We start from the raw sequence: 17988 nt of genomic DNA on the forward strand, positions 1-17988 counted from the left end.
ACATTTTATTGCATAAGTGTAAAAAGTATGGAAAGTTTCTTACTGATAATTCAATGCAGTGAAAATTTAATATAAAATTTTATAATGTTTATTTTTAACTCACCAACACTTCATGTTGTTTTGAGGAAGTTACAGGTATGAATTTATTATTTTACAAACGTTATTGTAAAGATTTACATGGTTGCTTTATTTTTGTCAGTAAATCAAAGTGTAGCCATTAAGAACTTCCTCTTATTGGGCATTTGTTGAGCACTTACCCTGTGCCTAGTCCTGGATTATTTTTTCAGATTTTACTTTGAACTTTACCTGCCCATCTTAAGTCTTGTAATCTGTTATGCTCTTTACCTTTACCTACACCTAGTCGTGCTACTTCCCTTTTACTGCTGATGTATGCAACTTTTACTTTATTACCTCCTTTTTGTTTTTAATTTCTTGAGCAGTTTTTTCATAGGTGTGCTCTTTTATTACACTATGTAGATTGTAAAATTATCTGTGAAAGAGATAAGTTTGTTTTCTAATTTTATAACCATGAAGAACTTGCTACTGTGGTTATCAAGTAGGCATTCAACAAATGCTTAATGGTGAGTGAAATGATTGTTTCATAATACACACAATTTTAATGCAAATTAATTGTAATTGTTGATGTATTACCAAGAGGTACCATAGTATATGCCTTACATTTTAAAAATTATTGAAATTAAGTGCCATTTCTTCAGTAGCTGATTAAAAATAAACAATTTGAATTACAGGTTTTCCATGGTGATATTATGTGTATTTTTACATCTGATTAATGGCAGTTGATTTCACTGTGTGTGACTGAGTATTTACGTTCAAATACAATTTAAATACTTCCAATTTTGGGGGTGATTGCTTTGTCCTCTAAGGGACAGTAAGAGTTTTTGAGATATTAATTAGGCTTCTTATTCATCTTGGTGCGTCATAGCTGAAAAATGGTAAGGGCTGATACTTCTCCCCAACCTTCAAGTTCCAAAATATTTTACCTTTGTTATGGCCTTAAATAGGGGGATATATACCTTGATAGAATGGAAATACTTTGAAGTCAGAAAGTTACAATATCTATAGAATTTTGTTGTTACGAACTTGTGTTAAATTTGTTTTTAATTTCTTTGCAAGTTACGGTGTATGATTTTTAATAGTGTGGTTCTTTTGTTAACTCTCAGGTCAGATACAGGCTGATGAATGATTCCGTTCATCTAACTTCTGACAAAAACTTAGACATTATTAATCTCCTTCTTTTTCTTTCTTAAAACATTTTTTTGTTCCCATCTATTGATATTTCAATCTTTTTCATATCTAATTTTAAGCTGAAGAGAGAGATGCATACAGAGAAATACCATGTGTAATTACCTTAAACAAGAGTAAACTTTGGAATAGATAATAGAATAATGACTTATTGAAAAAGATTGTATGAATTTACTATTGTAGATTAATTTTACTAGTTTTGTTGTTGTTTGTGTTTTCTTGTTGTGTTGACAGGGTTGCTTTAGACACTCTTGCTGCATTGCTAAAATCAAGTAAGTTTTTAAATACTAGAAATACTAGATACTATTTTTCTGAGAATTCTATTTACTATGTTAAAGAAACTGGAAATGTAGATTTAGACCGTAGTTATAAAGCTGGTTTATAATATTCTAATGTCAAAATTGATTTTTCCTTTTAGTGTAGTTGATATGCATCATAACTAATACCATATTATGTTTATTGAGCTATAATTTATTTAGTACATTTATATAATTTAGTCAAGCACATTGATTTCTTATTTCTAAGTAATTTAGATAACATAAAAGTCCATTAGTAGAGAAAAATACATAAGTATCATGTTTTGAAAGTTAAGCTAACATGGTATTGAACTTTTACTATAAGAAATATCTTTAACAACTACTATCTCTGATTTTGTGAGTAACTTAGAACCCTACAAATTTTGTTTCTACCATAAATGTAAGTTTATATAACATTTAGAAAATGTGACAATATACATTTACAGTCTACTTCATTTACAAAATAAAGCACTATTTTCCTTATCAGAATTGAAGCTTTGGAGTAGATACGTCTTATGCTTTTGGAGAGTAATCGTCTGTACTTACATATATTTTTTCTCTCCAAGATACTGAGTCTCTCTATTTTAAATTTTTTTTGGGGGGGCTTCAGGGGTCTGTTGGTTGATTACATAAACATTTTGTTTAATCACACTAACATTTGGTCTTCACAATCTGTGTTGGTGGCTTTTATATGTCCCCACCCCACCCCACCCCACCCCACCCTCCATAAGGGAGACATAATTAACAGCTTAGCTCATCAAGAACTGTCGGGTGAGACCAACTTGCCCTTACATTTGAATTACCAGAATTCTTTTTTTTTTTTTTAAATAATAGCAAATAAAGAATTGATCAAAAATCTAATATTTGGTAATGATTTATTAAATTTTAAAAATCACCTTAGGTATTAGTAGTAAATAATAGAATTCTCATTTAACAATTTTATTTTTCGAATGAAGTGTATGACACTCAGATTAGCTGTGTAGCTTTATTTTCATATATGATGTGGTAAGCTTTAGACCAGGATCACTATATGTGGATTACTTTTAGAAGATATTTTTAGCTTTGCTTTGATGGGTTCTGAGTTTGTGGTTCAAACTGTATAAAGATTAATTCTTAATATGGGCAAATATTTTTGATTTGGAGTAGATTAGAATAGCTATTGAAGCTAAACTATTATTAAAGCTTACTAATTTTCATGATCACTGATAACGAAGTCATTAATTCTAAGTTAGTAAAAGCCAAAATTCTCATAAGTTGCAAGTATTTTATAGAAATCAATTAATCCATGATGACTGCAATTTAATATTTTCAGTTTTTAGTAGTAATCTCCTTTTTACTCCCTCCCTTTTTCAAATGAGGGTGGTGGGCAAACATACCTGTTTATTCCATCAAAATAAAAAAAAGTAACTGACAAGTAGAATGACTTCAGTTTATATTTAATATATTTTCAGATGACACATGGCACTAAATAGGATGAAAATCGAATGATGCAAAATAAAATTTAGTAGCCTACTGCATATTTTAAAACAAATCATGGCATTTTAGAGCATTCTCATTTATTTTTCAAATTTTTTTTGGTTTTGGCAGGGAGGAGCAATCATTTTCTTTAAAAGGATAAATTAGACTTTAGAGAGGGAAGAAGAGGCATAGGCTAATTGTGAGTTTGGTACACTGAATACATGAATAAAGTTCCCTTTACTAATGTTTTAATTGTGCTCAGCACGGATTGCATGTAGCTCTGTTCACTTCCTTTAAGGGGCACTCAGCACCTGTGTTTGAATTATGGGCAAGTTTCTTACTTAATCTTTCGTGAAGAATTTTAATGTTTCTTATAAATTCCATTTAGGCTATTGGGAATCGTGGTGGAAACACACAAGGTTTGTAATAGGAATTAGAATGATCATAATGGCTTTTAACAAAATCACATTCACAGCTAGTAAACTAAAGGCTTATTTCCAACTGGTATAAACAAAGTGTATATTCATGTAAAATGTGTGAAGCTTTTCTTGGTCAAAACAATGGAAGTGATTTTGTAAATAGCCACAACCTTAGCACACTAGCTATTGTAGACACAATAGAGGGTTGAAAGCCTTCACATAAGAAATCTTTTCCCTAGCTCTAAGTGTCTTCTGTCTGTCTAATGTCAGAATATAGTTCTGAAAGGGAATTAATAAGTTTATTTCAGTGTTATGTTTTAGGTTTGTACTAACACATTTAGAAACTGTAATAATTCAGATAGCTAAAACTAGTGGAGCCTTACTATTGCATTATCTTAGTGTCCATACTGTGAACCTAGTGATTATTTTGTAGGTATATTTGAGATTAAGAAGAGATTAGTATTTCCTTGTAATTAAACAACCTCAGATGGGTATTGCACATTATTTTGCGCCCCTTATAATTAACCCACCAGAGCAGCATTGGGTGACTTGGTATGTTGCTCTGATATGATTCCCTTGCCACTATCTTAGTAAAATGCACCCTCTGGTTAATAATTTTAAATAATAATACTTTTAAAAATAATAAAATTAGGTCAAACGTGTGGATTTATGTGTTAATTCTACTCCAATAAAATTATTTACAAAAACCTTTAGTGTAGTTCTTATTGCAATAAAAATCTAATGACTAGAAAGCCAGAAAGCACTATTTTCTAATCATGTAATGCTCCTTAAATTTCATTTACTAAAAAAGTTATGTAAGTATTTTTAAATGAGCATTGTTATACTATGAATATTTATATAATTGTGGAGTAATTAGGGCAATTAATTTTAGTGGAAACACAAAGTTTGCAATAGAAGGTACAATTCAATAGGGTTTATTTCAGTGGGAACATAAAGTTTGTAATAGAAATTATAAAAATGATTGCAGATCTTCTAAAAATCACATTCACAAATAGCAAGTAGAAAGCTTATACATTTCATTTGGTGTAACAAAAATCAGTATATTCATAAATTTTAAAATACATGAAGCTTTTGTAGTAAACAAAAGCCTTTAAAAAGATGTTCTTCTAATTTTAGTAAAGAGATTTTTATGTTTATAAATTGTGAAACAGTATATAGGCAGATTTTGGAAGAGGTTGTAATTTGCTCTCTGGAACTTCGTATTTATTTTGTTAGAAAAAATTTAAATATGTGCTTGTCATTTGTTTTGGAAAAAAGAATTATAAGTATCCATCACAATATTGAGGTAATATTTTAAATTTGATTTATTCTACCAGTCACTCTCGTCATTTATAAAATATTCTTTCTCAATTTTCTTTTGTTAAAGAAACAAATGCCAGGAGAGCTGTAGACAGAGGATATGTCCAAGTGCTTTTAACAATTTATGTAGATTGGCACCGCCATGATAACCGGCATAGAAACATGCTCATTCGGAAAGGAATTTTACAGAGTTTAAAAAGTGTTACAAACATCAAGTTGGGAAGAAAAGCATTTATTGATGCCAATGGGATGAAAATTCTGTATAATACTTCACAAGTGAGTTATTTTCTTATTATTATCGTGATTATGTACTAATAATATGATTTGGTTGTTAAGAAAACTGAATTAGTGTGCAAATACTCAGAAACATATACACAGGATAAATGCATTTTTCGAAAATCTTAAAAGTAAAAGACACAATTATTTCTCACATGTGACCCCAGGCTGAGTTGGAGGAAATGGTCAGTGCACAGCTCTGCAATGTGAAATTTTCTTCCAAAGGCAAAAGTAAGAAATAGAAATTCATCCACTTAGCAAGAGGGGATTCCATAAAGCCATGTTTTCTGGGATGTGTAGTTGGCTGTACTCGGTGTTGTATGCTCCTCTCATGAGGTATCTGTGGATCCTTTATAGCCTGTAGAGCAGCTCTGTTGTCTGTGAGTGTTCTGCATGTTTTCCTGCTGGATAGAGGCTTTTTTGAATAGAGAAGGTACAAAAATGAAACCTGGAACTGGGAATGCTAGATCTGCCATCCATTTTAAGCATAAACATTTTTGACAGTATATTTAGTGAGATCCTTTCTAGCATCTGTGTTGACTGTCAGCCATGGGGAATAAGGATGTTGCAATGCAACCCCCCCCCCCCCTTTTTTAAGAAAGCTATAATTATTAGAAAGAAATCTGTCTTTTTGAAAATAGCCAGTTATCTTGATTGTGCCCTCCTGGTCTTACAGGTGACAAACACAATCTATTTTTATATGACAAGAGTTAAGATATCTGAACACAGATTTTATGTTTACCTTAGTTTTTTCTTTTCTAGATCAACCATATGTACTTGTTTTTACTATTCCTAGTATAGACACTGATGGATATTTTATATATGAGAAAGAGTTAGGTCACTTGGTTTATGCCACTTAACATTTCTGAGCCTTAATTTCTCATTTGTTTTGACAGGTCAGATGTGAAAATGTATATGGAAACTTTTACAGTGTATCAAAGTACCATCTAAATGTCAATTGTCACTAATAATACTATTGTTATGTGACAGTTTCATATCCCATGTCCCTTAACCCTTCTCCAGATTAGATACCAGGACAGCAAGTCAGACTCTTAAAACTTTATATTGTGGGCCAGGCGTGGTGGCTCACGCCTGTAATACTAGCACTTTGGGAGGCCAGGGTGGGTGGATCATGAGGTCAGAAGATCGAGACCATCCTGGCTAACATGGTGAAACCCCATCTCTACTAAAAATACAGAAAATTAGCCAGGCGTGGTGGCGGGCACCTGTAGTCCCAGCTACTTGGGAGGCTGAGGCAGGAGAATGGTATGAACCCAGGAGGCAGAGCTTGCAGTGAGCCGAGATCACTCTACTTCACTCCAGCCTGGGCGATGGAGCAAGACTCCAACTCAAAACAAACAAACAAACAAAAAAACCTTTATATTGTGATATTCAGGCTATCCTTTTATAAGGTGAATAGCCAACTTATGAGAGGTATTATTGCATGATAACTGATACAGTTGTGAGGAAGGTTTGGTCAAATGCATGTTTTTGTTTTTTTTTTTTAATTTCTTACACCTTTTAAATTTTATTGCTTAATCCTTTCCCCCCCTTTTCCCTTAAATTGTCTTTTTTATTTTATGCCCTAGGCTTGCCAAGTGTTCCCCCAAGTCACTCCAAAGATGGTACTGATTTCTGCTTAGTGAAAATATTTAAAGAAAAGTTCTTCTCAATTTGCCACATGGAGTTCTTACAGATAGATAATTCTGAATAGTAAAGCTATTTTGTAATTATTCTGTGTTAAAATACTGGTTTTTGAGATATTTGTTTCCAGAAAATTATTAATGTATTACTTTTTAAAGTAAAGTAAAATTGGTTCAGTTATTCATCAAAAACACTATTTTTCTTTTTCTTTTTTTAAAAAACAGGAATGTCTGGCGGTCAGGACTCTGGATCCTCTTGTCAATACCTCCAGTCTGATAATGAGGAAGTGTTTCCCAAAAAATAGACTGCCACTCCCAACAATTAAAAGTTCTTTTCATTTCCAGTTGCCTGTTATTCCTGTGACTGGTCCTGTGGCTCAGCTCTACAGCTTACCCCCTGAAGGTAGGATCACAGGGTCACTGCTGCTTTTTGTGGGTTCTTAGAATTATGTGACCCTGTCATTTTTTTTTTAAATTTATGTCTAACTCCTCAGCAAAGGAAGGCCTTAATGAACATGATAAACATTCACATTTTATTTTAGTTAAGGATTTCTTTAAATATAAGAAATTGGAGGCTAATAATTAAGTGAAATTATGTGGGATGTGTTGTATATATACGAATATGAATTGTGAAATAATTAAGCTTCACATAGGATCATTATTTGATAGCTTAAGTACTTTTTTTTTTTGCACAGGGTAGAGTGCAGTGGCGCAATCTTGGCTCACTGCAACCTCTGCCTCCCGGGTTCAAGCAATTCTCCTGTCTCAGCCTCCCGAGTAGCCAGGATCACAGGCGCATGCCACCACTCCCGGGTAATATTTGTATTTTTAGTAGAGATGGGTTTTCGCCATGTTGGCCAGGCTGTTCTCAAACTCCTGACCTCAAGTGATCTGCCTGCCTCGGCCTCCCAAAGTGCTGGGATTACAGGCATGAGCCACCACACCCGGCCCAACTTATGTTTGTTTTTAAAGTGTAAAAATATAAACATTAAATGTGTAGGTAATTATGTTCGGGTTTACATTGTAGCTTTTCAGTGTTTTTTTTTTCTTAAGTTAAAAAAAAAAAAAACCTAATCACCAAAATTACTATGGTTTTATGCTTAACAAAAACTTGCACATGACTTTCTTGGATGAAAATATGAAATTATCTGAGGTAGGCTGTTTGTCATTTTCCATATAATACTGTAAGTGTATAGTAGAGGAAGTAAGAGTTTAAGTTTATTTATGTGGGGAAGAAGAATTTCTTTGATAACATCTACCAAAGTGAAAAAGAGAAAGTAGTTCCGGCTTTTAATAGAATTTCTATAGTATTTTCTTTTCAGTTGATTACTTTTTTGAAAAAAAAAAAATTGAAGATTCTTTATGTATATGTAAAAATTCTTATTTGAAACAAGTATTTTAAAAGAATTTTCAAGGAATTATATTAGTTTCATTACCTTGATATAAATTTATTAATGGTATATGTCATAGGGTACACTATTATGATTTTATTTTTAAAATATGTAATTATTAAAACACAAGTTGACACAACATATCAAAATGGATTATTGAGAAATCTCCTTTAAAATGCTGAAGAATCTAAGACTAAGTCTAGGACTTATGAATAAGAAAGCTAAGTAAAAACAATGGTCCAATACCGTTTTCCCATTCCATTTGAAATTACTGACAGACTTTTACAGGAGAAAATCTGTACCAAATCTGAAAACTAGGTAAGAGGGGCATGGAACAAATACAGAACATTCAAGAAATGTGACGGAGCTGTGAGTAAATGCAGGAGCAGCATCAAGCCTCCACTCCCTCTTCTAGGAATGCATTATCTTCTGCTAAAGTTGAGGTGCCATTAGCACCAGTTTGGAGGGACAATCAGGAAGCAGTTGGAATCCCTTTCTTTCCTACATCAACATAGGATTATGGGAGTTAAGTGGTGGTTCTCACTGGCGGAAAGCTGGTGAGGCTTCCCTGTGCTGCGGCCAGTAGTAACACCAGGAAGGAGGTAGGATATGCCCCAGCAAATTCTTTATTTAGTGTCTGGATTGATGGATAGAGAAAGCTGACTTCTAGTGCAGTAAATTCACCAAACATGGGAACAAACAGGAAATTATATTTTTCTTTTGGTTCCTTTTGTGCCTGCTTCTCAGACCAATGAGTCACTGGACTAGAAATGCATATTTACATTGACTGACAAGCCTTCATGATTCAGATGGGATAGGAGGGTTCTAATAGCAAGTGTATAGGTACTAGGAAAATACGCTTATTCTGTTTTCCATTATTCCTTTCTCCTTCTCCTCCTTCCTCCTCCTGTGTTTCCTGGGCTGTTCTCAAACTCCTGAGCTCGAGAGATCCCCCTACCTCGGCCTCCCAAGTAGCTGGGACTACAGGCCCTTGCCACTGCTTTGTTTTCCATTTTCTCACATGTCAGCCTTTATTATATGTTTCACAGTCTTCATTATTATTTACCTTCCTCAGCTAGAATGTGAGTCCACAAGGATAGGTCTGAACTCTTTTACTCACAGCATTTCTGACCCCAAATATGTGTCTTTTGTTCTCACACCAACCAATTCTCCATATCTCCAGACACCAGCTGGGTGTTCTACAATTCAGTTCAATTCTGACACTGAACACCTGGAGTTAATACAGACCCCACAGGTTAAGGGTTTAGTCCCACAGGACTGCTACCATTTCAGATAACAATTAAAGATCTGGACTACCTGTATGTCTGACCTACTGGCAATAAAGTTGATGGGGGTGGGGGTTTCCACAACCTGTTCCTGAAGTTTGATAATTTGCTAGAATGGCTCACAGAACTCAGGAACACTCTACTTATGGTTATGGGTTTATTATAAAGGATACAACTCGAGAGCTGCCAAATGGAAGCGATGCATAGAGCCAGGTGTAAGAGAAGGGGTGTGGGGCTTCCGTGCCCTCTCCAGGCACACCACCCACCCAGCACCATGATGTGTTCACCAACTCAGAAACTGTGAGTGGTGTGTTGTTTTTTCTTTTTTTGAGATGGAGTCTCACTCTGTCTTCAGGCTGGAGTGCAGTGGCACGAGCTCAGCTCACTGCAACCTCTGCTTCCCAGGTTCAAGCAATTCTCCTGTCTCAGCCACCCAAGTAGCTGGGACTACAGGTGTGCGCCACCATGCCCAGCTAATTTTTATGTATTTTTTAGTAGAGATGGGGTTTCACCATGTTGGCTAGGATGGTCTCGATCCCTTGACTTTGTGATCCGCCTGCCTCAGCCTCCCAAAGTGCTGGGATTACAGGCGTGAGCCACTGCACCTGGCCAAAACTCTGAGCTTTTATACCATTGTTTAGGGTTTTTATGGAGGTTCCATTATGTAGGTGTGATTGCTTAAATATAAGGCTATTTTTGATAAAATCAGTCCCCAGCTCCTCTCTCCCCAGAGGTTGAGGAGTGGGGCTGAAGTTCCAACTGTCTAATCATGCCTTGATCTTTCTAGTGACCAGCCTCTATCCTGAAGTTATCAAGGGGCCCACCAAGAGTCACATCATTAGAACAAAAGATGCTCCTCTACCTAGGAAATTCCAAGGGATTTAGCAGCTGTGTACCAGGAACCTGGGACAAAGATCAAATATATATTACAATAGGACTGTTGTTTTTTTCATCTTGTCTTCAGCATCCATTAGATTGTGTGGGACATAATAAGTGCATTTAATGTTTGTTGAATGAATGAATCGAGCTGGCTTTGATACTTACTCTCCTGAATGTGAAATGCTGCATCTATGGAGATTTGAAGGAAAGGGTTCTGACTCAAGACTTCTGGACCTTTGTTAGTTGTCACCATATGTGAAGGTGACATATTCTTAGGTATGTTTGGGTACAGAAGTATATTATCCAGGTATACCCTTTCTGAAGTAATTATGTGAAATATTACTCCAGCCAGTCAGATGATGAATTAGAGATGTCAAGAATGTAGACGTTACCTAAGAGTATTTGTATTAAACATTATAATCTGTTAACTATATAATACTAAATAGTTGTTACAGTATTATTATGAAACATGTTAACTAATTATTGGAAAAAGATACATAATACAGTTATTATAAAGTGGGTATTTACATAAATGAGCTAAAATTTATATTGATAGATTTCCTAATATTATACTGTTCTTGCATTTCTAAAATGGAAATTATACAAATAATCCAAATGTATATTCTCCAAATGTAAAAGTAACATCTGGAACAGAGATCCTTAAACAGGAGTCCATTGACCCATAGAAATACATGGGTGGCCTTTGGAGACTATGGACACTTTGAAAATTGATGTAAAATTACAGGGGTCCATCATTGCTGTGTAAAAGCAAGGAAATTGCAAAGATGCACAATATCCTGAGAGCACTAAATGCTAAGCAAGGACAAGCAGATCAGTTTCAGTAATACGTCTAAATGGATGAAGTACTCCTGTTAAAGGAAAGAGACTCCCAGATTGGGTTAAAAAACAAAATCCGACTAGCTGGTACATATGAAGTCTCTTAAGACAGCAGGATAGAAAGCTTGAAAGTAAACAGATTAGCAAATATGTATGTGTTATTCCCTAGCCCAAAAGAGGTGAGAAAGAATTACTGTTAAACAAAACACGAATACAGAATAAAAAATGATTAAAACAAGGCAGTGAAGATTATTTTATGCAAGCTAGATAACACATGTGCCAAATACTAAAAGTGGACAAAACTATAATCATTTGAGTAACAGAAAGACATTGGTAGAAACAGTGTTGGTGGTTGATTTTAATATAGCTCTACATTCTTGGCAAAGTAAATAGAGGTGGTTAAATCAGTCTAAGTAGATGTTAAAGGCAACTCCTGCGAATACGTTTGAATACACACTTGACCCTAAAACAACTTGGGGATTAGCAGTATCGACTCTGTGCAGTTGAAAATCTACATAGAACTTTTGACTCCTCTAAAACTTAACTACTAGTAACCTGTTGACCAGAAACCTTACCGATAACATAAACAGTTAATACATATTTTTTATGTTACATGTATTCTGTACAACAAAGTGAGCTAGACAAAATGTTATTAAAAAAGTCATAAGGAAGAGAAAACATATTTACTATTCATTAAGTGGAGGTGGTTTTCATAAAGGTTTACATCCTTGTCGTCTACACATTGAATAGACTGAGAAGGAAGAGGAGGGGTTCGTTTTGCTATCTGAGGAGTGACAGAGGCAGAAGAAAATCTGTGTATTAATGAACCTGCACAGTTCAAACTTACATTGTTCAAGGGTCACTGTGTGATTGGAATGGACAATATTTTAGGAAAATATGAATAATTAATATTGATTTAAATAGTAAAAAAATTGAAATTGAATATGCGATCAAGCTTCTTTAGTGAAGACACCAAATGGTGATGACTTCATAGATTAGTTCTCCCAAACTCTCAAGAAATTGTCCTACGCTTTATTTTCCAGAGCAAAAAAAAAAGGAAAGTTTAGAAGCTAGCATGATGCTGAAAACACAATCTGGTAAGATTAATCTGAAACAACCTACAGATCACTATCACTCATGAAAATGAATATAAAAATCCTAAAGTATTAGCAAATTTAGTTGAGCAGTATTGTTTACGTATAGGACACTTTGACCAAGTAAAGATGATTTTTAAGAAAGTAAGTTTATTGTAATATTGAGACTTTAATTAGTAAAATGTATTCTCAGTAGATCAAAGGGACAAAACCAAATGATCATCTCAGTAAATGCCATGAAAAGATTTCATGAAAATCCTATCAGTCTAGAAAAATTTTTTAAGGAACACAGGAATATTTCCTGAACAAGCTAAGTATTATCTAACTCAAATCAATAGCCAACATCATAAATAGTAATGAAATGTTAGAGGATGCCTCTCTCAACTATTATTATTCACCATAGTTTTGAAAACTCTAGCTAAATCAGTAAGATCGGGAAAAGAAAGGTCTTAACCATTAAAAGAGTGACATAAATTTATCAGTATCTGTGGAGGATATTACTGTCTACATAGAAAATCCAAGCAAATCGATTGTAAAAATGTGGCTTATGCAAAAGAACAGTAAAGTACTATTTACAAGAAAAATGAATAAAATTAAATAGCCTTCCTCTGCATGTGTTTATATGTATTAACAAAACCCACGTAGAAAACATAAAGGGAAAGTAGATCACATTTATAGGCACAATAGCAACAACAAAATAAACTTCCCGTGATGTACTTTCCCAGTCCTTATAGAATGTGCAGACTCTTTCCTTCTAATGACGACGTCATACAGTCATAGTATAATTTATCTAACTAGTTTCCTACTGATAGACATTTAAGTTGTTTCCTGTATTTCTGTTTTTACTATAAGTCAAGGACATTTTGAAAATCAGTAAGAATTTTGACTTATATTCTCTGGTTTTAATTTGATTGGCTATAATAATTAATATTGTTAATTATTGGTACTGGTATAATGAATGGATCTTTGAAATAGCAGAGAAGGTCTCAGACACTCTTAAGCTACGTGGCATTTCACATCTGGAATATAAACCCAGAAGAAAACATCCTACAAAGGAAAATATTTGAAAGGTTTGACCAAAAATTGAAAACATATTTTCTCTCTGATGCTGAACTGCATTTTCTCCTCTCCCTTTCTTTCCAAGCAGTCATTTTTCCTCTTTGCAATAGAATTTTTTCTTTTTTTTTTTTTTGAGAGGGAGTCTCGCACTGTTGTCCAGGCTGGAGTGCAGTGGTGTGATCTCAGCTCACTGCAAGCTCCGCCTCCCAGGTTCACGCCATTCTCCTGCCTCAGCCTCCCGAGTGGCTGGGACTACAGGCGCCCGCCACCACGCCCAGCTGATTTTTTGTACTTTTAGTAGAGATGGGGTTTCACTGTGTTAGCCAGGATGGTCTTGATCTCCTGACCTCGTGATCCGCTGGTCTCGGCCTCCCAAAGTGCTGGGTTTACAGGCGTGAGCCACCGCACCTGGCCTTGCAATAGGATTTTCTTAATTCAATCCCTTTCTTTTTTCCTAGGAGTTATTTTCTTCCTTCTCTTCCAAATGTCAGTTCTTCCCTTGTTTATCCACGACCAACTGCTGTTAGTTATGGCATAAGTATAAACCCAGGTTACCATGTGAAATATGAATATTTATTTTTTGCTACCTGTTTCTAAGAATTTGAGGTGATTTGTATTTTATTTGTACCTGTATTAGTTAGGGTCGACTAAACTGCTGTTACAAAGACATCCAGTAGCACAGTCCCTCAAGCAACAGCAGTAATAAACATTTGTGTAACACATACTCTTTGCCTGGCACTTTACATATATTAACTTCTCTAATGCCCACAAAAACACTATGAGTAGATATCTCCATTTTATAGACAAAGAAGCGAAGACAAAGAATTGATGTAACTTGCTCAAGGTCAAATAGCTAGTAAGTTCGGGAGCTAGGATTTGAATTCAGCTTTTGAATTCAAATTTGAATTTGTTTCTAGAACCTCTGTGCTATCCTGCTACAACATAGAATTTTTTTCTCCCCACATATCCGTCCAGAAGATAGACAGGTGGTCCTAGGCAGTAGACTTCTACTGGGTCATCAAAGAAAACAGATTGTTTTTATTGTGTTTTTAACCATCTCCTATGTGGTTTCCTCATGTGGAAGATGCGAATAGAAAAAATGGAGAAGACAATTTTCTTTTTAAAGAATGTGACCTAGAATTTGTATTCATCACTTTGCCTTCTATACCACTGGCCAAAAATTGGTCATATAGATGGCTATGACTACTGCAAGGGAGGCTGGATTCTCCATACATAGCTAAAACTCAGGGGCTCAATTACTAAAAGGAAGGGGAGGTGAACAAATACTAAGGGGGGCAGTTAATAATCACTACTGTAAGTCACACTGGAAATGAAAGTCAAAAAGGGTTTGCAAAAATAGCTTTTAAAAATATTTTCTACTGTGTTTAGAAGCCATGTTTTACATGAGAATCCTGCAAGTACTCTTCCTCTTCTTCCCTTGTCTCCCTTACATCCATGGTCCCATGTCCTTTTACATTCTACTCCCTCAGATATTCTTTTACTGCTATAATGGTCTGGACAGTGTTTTTTTTTTTTCCTATTTGTTGGTCACCTTCCACCTGTATGCTGTCTCTCTCACCTCTTAACATTGAATTAAGCCATTCTCGTCTTGAAAATTCTCAGTGCCTATCTTCTTTATATTGAAAGTCAAAACTACTTAGCCTACTATGTTACATCCTTCATTTTTTAATTCTTTATTTTCCTTTCAGTACTTTCATAAGCATACTCTTCATCCTAGTCATACCTTTTGTTACTTTCTGAAGATATCATTTCACTTCCTTATTTTAGTATTATTACTTCCTCTTCTTAAAAGCCACACTCACCCACCATTACATTCACATAGAAATCTGTTATACTTTCTACAAGATACTGCTTAAATATCACCTGTTCTGTGAAGTAGTCAGCATCAAGCCCCTTGACTCCAAGCAGTTTACAGTTAGTTGTATTCCTCGTTTTCCCATAGCATTTTGGAGTTTATGGCTTCATTAGCATTTATCTTTGGTATTATAATTACGTGTTTACTCCTTTCTGCTCCCTAACCTCATGAGCCACCTCATTCCTCGTTTTCCCGTAGCATTTTGGAGTTTATGGCTTCATTAGTGTTTATCTTTGGTATTAGAATTACATGTTTACTCCTTTCTGCTCTTTAACCTCATGAGCTACCTGAGGGAAGAGACTATATTTACACCAAGCTTGTCCAATATGCTGCCCATGGGCCACATACAACCCCGGTTGACTTTGAATGTGGCCCAACAGAGATTCATAAACCTTTTTTTTTGAGACGGAGTTTCGCTCTTGTTGCCCAGGCTGGAGTGCAATGGCGCGATCTCAGCTCACCGCAACCTCCGCCTCCCAGGTTCAAGCAGTTCTCCTGCCTCAGCCTCCCAAGTAGCTGAGATTACAGGCATGCGCCACCATGCCCAGCTAATTTTGTATTTTTAATAGAGACAGCGTTTCTCCATGTTGGTCAGGCCGGTCTCGAACTCCCAACCTCAGGTGATCCACCTGCCTCGGCCTCCCAAAGTGCTGGGATTACAGGCGTGAGCCACTGCACCCGGCCTCATAAACTTTCTTAAAACAATATGAGATTATTTTGTGTGCGTGATTTTTTTTTTTTTTAAGCACACCAGCTATCGTTGGTATTAGTGTATTTTATGTGTAGCCGAAGACAATTCTTCCTCTTCCAGTGTGGCCCAGGGAAACAAAAAGATTAGACAACCCGATTTACACATCTTTTGAAAAAATTCCCAGCATATAGCACAGTATGTGGCACATGACCGTCATTGAAACAGATAGTGGGTCAATTATAAAGGGATGAAGTGAGTCATTGAAATTTATAATAAATAGAAAACAGGATGTTTCATTCAGGCTATCGCAACATAAGACATTATTTTTAAAAACTGAGAACATTAGTAAAATTCATCTTTACAGTGCTTTCCAAATTTTAAAGCACTTTCTCATATTGTCTCATGGGTTTGTCAATAGCTGGGACAGCCTTAGAGACATGTTAAATAAGAAATCTCATTTACTTTTTCTGTGGTGATTGAAATACTTTATATAAGGCTATTCATATTGTAGAATGCTTACCTCTGACCTACTTATAGCACATTTTGTGTCATAGTGGATGACGTAGTAGATGAAAGTGATGACAACGATGATATTGATGTAGAAGCTGAAAACGAAACTGAGAATGAAGATGACCTAGATCAAAATTTTAAGGTTAGTATAAATTTCTGTAATTAGTTAGCTTTATAAATGGTATACTACAGTTGTAAAACAAAAATTGGGTAAAACAAAAATTGGGTAAATAAACATATATGTAATTGTAGGTTTTACTTTGTTCACATCTTTTTACCATGAATGACTATGCAATTAAAGGGGTAGATGATATTGGTTTAAATCCACTGGTCTGAAAAGGACCTTAAAGTAACTTATTTTTACTCTCTCTGACCAGAAAGATTTTATCTAACCTTTCTGCCTTAGATTTTGAAATCTACAAAATTGAAGGAAAGTGATCTGAAACTCTGTTGTGGCAACTTATTTCAAAATGCATTATTACCCTTTGTCAGCAATCTTTTGGGGATACAAAAACAGTAGGAAAATATTCTATAATGGATTTGTTTTTGTGAGAATTAGTATTTGCATAATGATTCTTAGGTTTCAGTTAATTGAACAAGGAAGTAAAAAAAGTGTTACTGAGAAAATATAAAATTATTGTCATATTACATAAGATGTTAGGTAAAGGAGGCAGGTAAGTTTTCAGAGTTTCATTGTACTTCTGAAAGCCTAGAAAGTCTGTATTTTGCTTTATTTATTGAGAGAGGACCACTCTAGCATCTGTAGAAAAATGGTCTCTTTTTTTAGCTGTTTAGCCTATTGCTGGGTTTTTTTATGGGGGAGGAGGGATTAATTTGACTTTTTCCTGTTTGGACCATTTTTGTCTTGCAAAACTGTACCAAAATTGTGGTACACTGAGTATTTGATTCACTTTGGAGGTAGTAGTTAAGATATTGGAAGATTTCTGTCTTAATAGATACAGAACCCATTTTATAACCAGCAAACGTGATCACCAAGGCAAGCTTTGGTGAAACTGTCAAGTTAGCCAATCTAAACTACATCTGTGTCCTAGCATCAGGTATTGCACTTAATTATCTTATCCCTTTAGTCTCCTTTAATCTGGAACATTTCTACAGATTTCTTTGTCTTATAACATTGACATCTTTGGAAAATGTAGTTGTTAGCTTGCATTATTCACTGGGGTATCAGTGATTGCTCACATTTTCCCTACTTTATCTTAACAGAGCAGTTATAGCAATAAGAACCAAATATATTTTATTATTGAACACTTAACTGTGCTAGTCCAAACTCTTTACATATACATAGTTAACCATTAGATCCTTATAGCAACCCTATGAGGTAAATACAGGTTGTATAAGTACATAGAAAACAGAGGAAGAGAGAGGTTCTCAGTCTAGTTTATAAGAGGTGGAGCCAGGATTCAGAAAGCAGTCTAATGGAATGTCCACTCTCTTTACCACTATACTGTACTAAAATATAATTTTTCTTCAAGAACTATAGAATTATTGGCTTTTTGAGACTGCTGACCTTTATTATCTTCTTTTTCTTTCCTACTGCTGCCTGCCTCTTACTCTCATTGACTTTACATTTAGACGTTACTTAATTTTTCCTCTTTTTATCTGAATCCTATTCCTTCATCCTTCAGGTGAACTGCTACATCATGGGGGGGGTATTATTTATTTATGTTCT

General features: G+C 34.9%; 1 protein-coding gene across 6 annotated transcripts in view; it reads left to right on the top strand.

Moving 5' to 3' along the window:
• The window catches only part of AGTPBP1 (ATP/GTP binding protein 1), a 197102-nt gene that overhangs the window by 79664 nt on the left and 99450 nt on the right, over window positions 1-17988 (top strand). For 2 of the 6 annotated variants that reach the window (XM_030809308.1, XM_030809318.1), the window contains exons 9-13: window positions 1498-1535; window positions 4824-5032; window positions 6901-7078; window positions 12112-12165; window positions 16343-16440. In XM_030809308.1, coding sequence (XP_030665168.1) covers window positions 1498-1535; window positions 4824-5032; window positions 6901-7078; window positions 12112-12165; window positions 16343-16440 — 577 coding nt within the window. The remainder of the gene's footprint in view (window positions 1-1497; window positions 1536-4823; window positions 5033-6900; window positions 7079-12111; window positions 12166-16342; window positions 16441-17988) is intronic. The other 4 variants (XM_030809316.1, XM_030809330.1, XM_030809325.1 and 1 more) reach the window with 2 other exon arrangements.

This window comes from Nomascus leucogenys, chromosome 1a, assembly GCF_006542625.1.
Source record: "Nomascus leucogenys isolate Asia chromosome 1a, Asia_NLE_v1, whole genome shotgun sequence".
Taxonomy (NCBI): Eukaryota; Metazoa; Chordata; class Mammalia; order Primates; family Hylobatidae; genus Nomascus; species Nomascus leucogenys.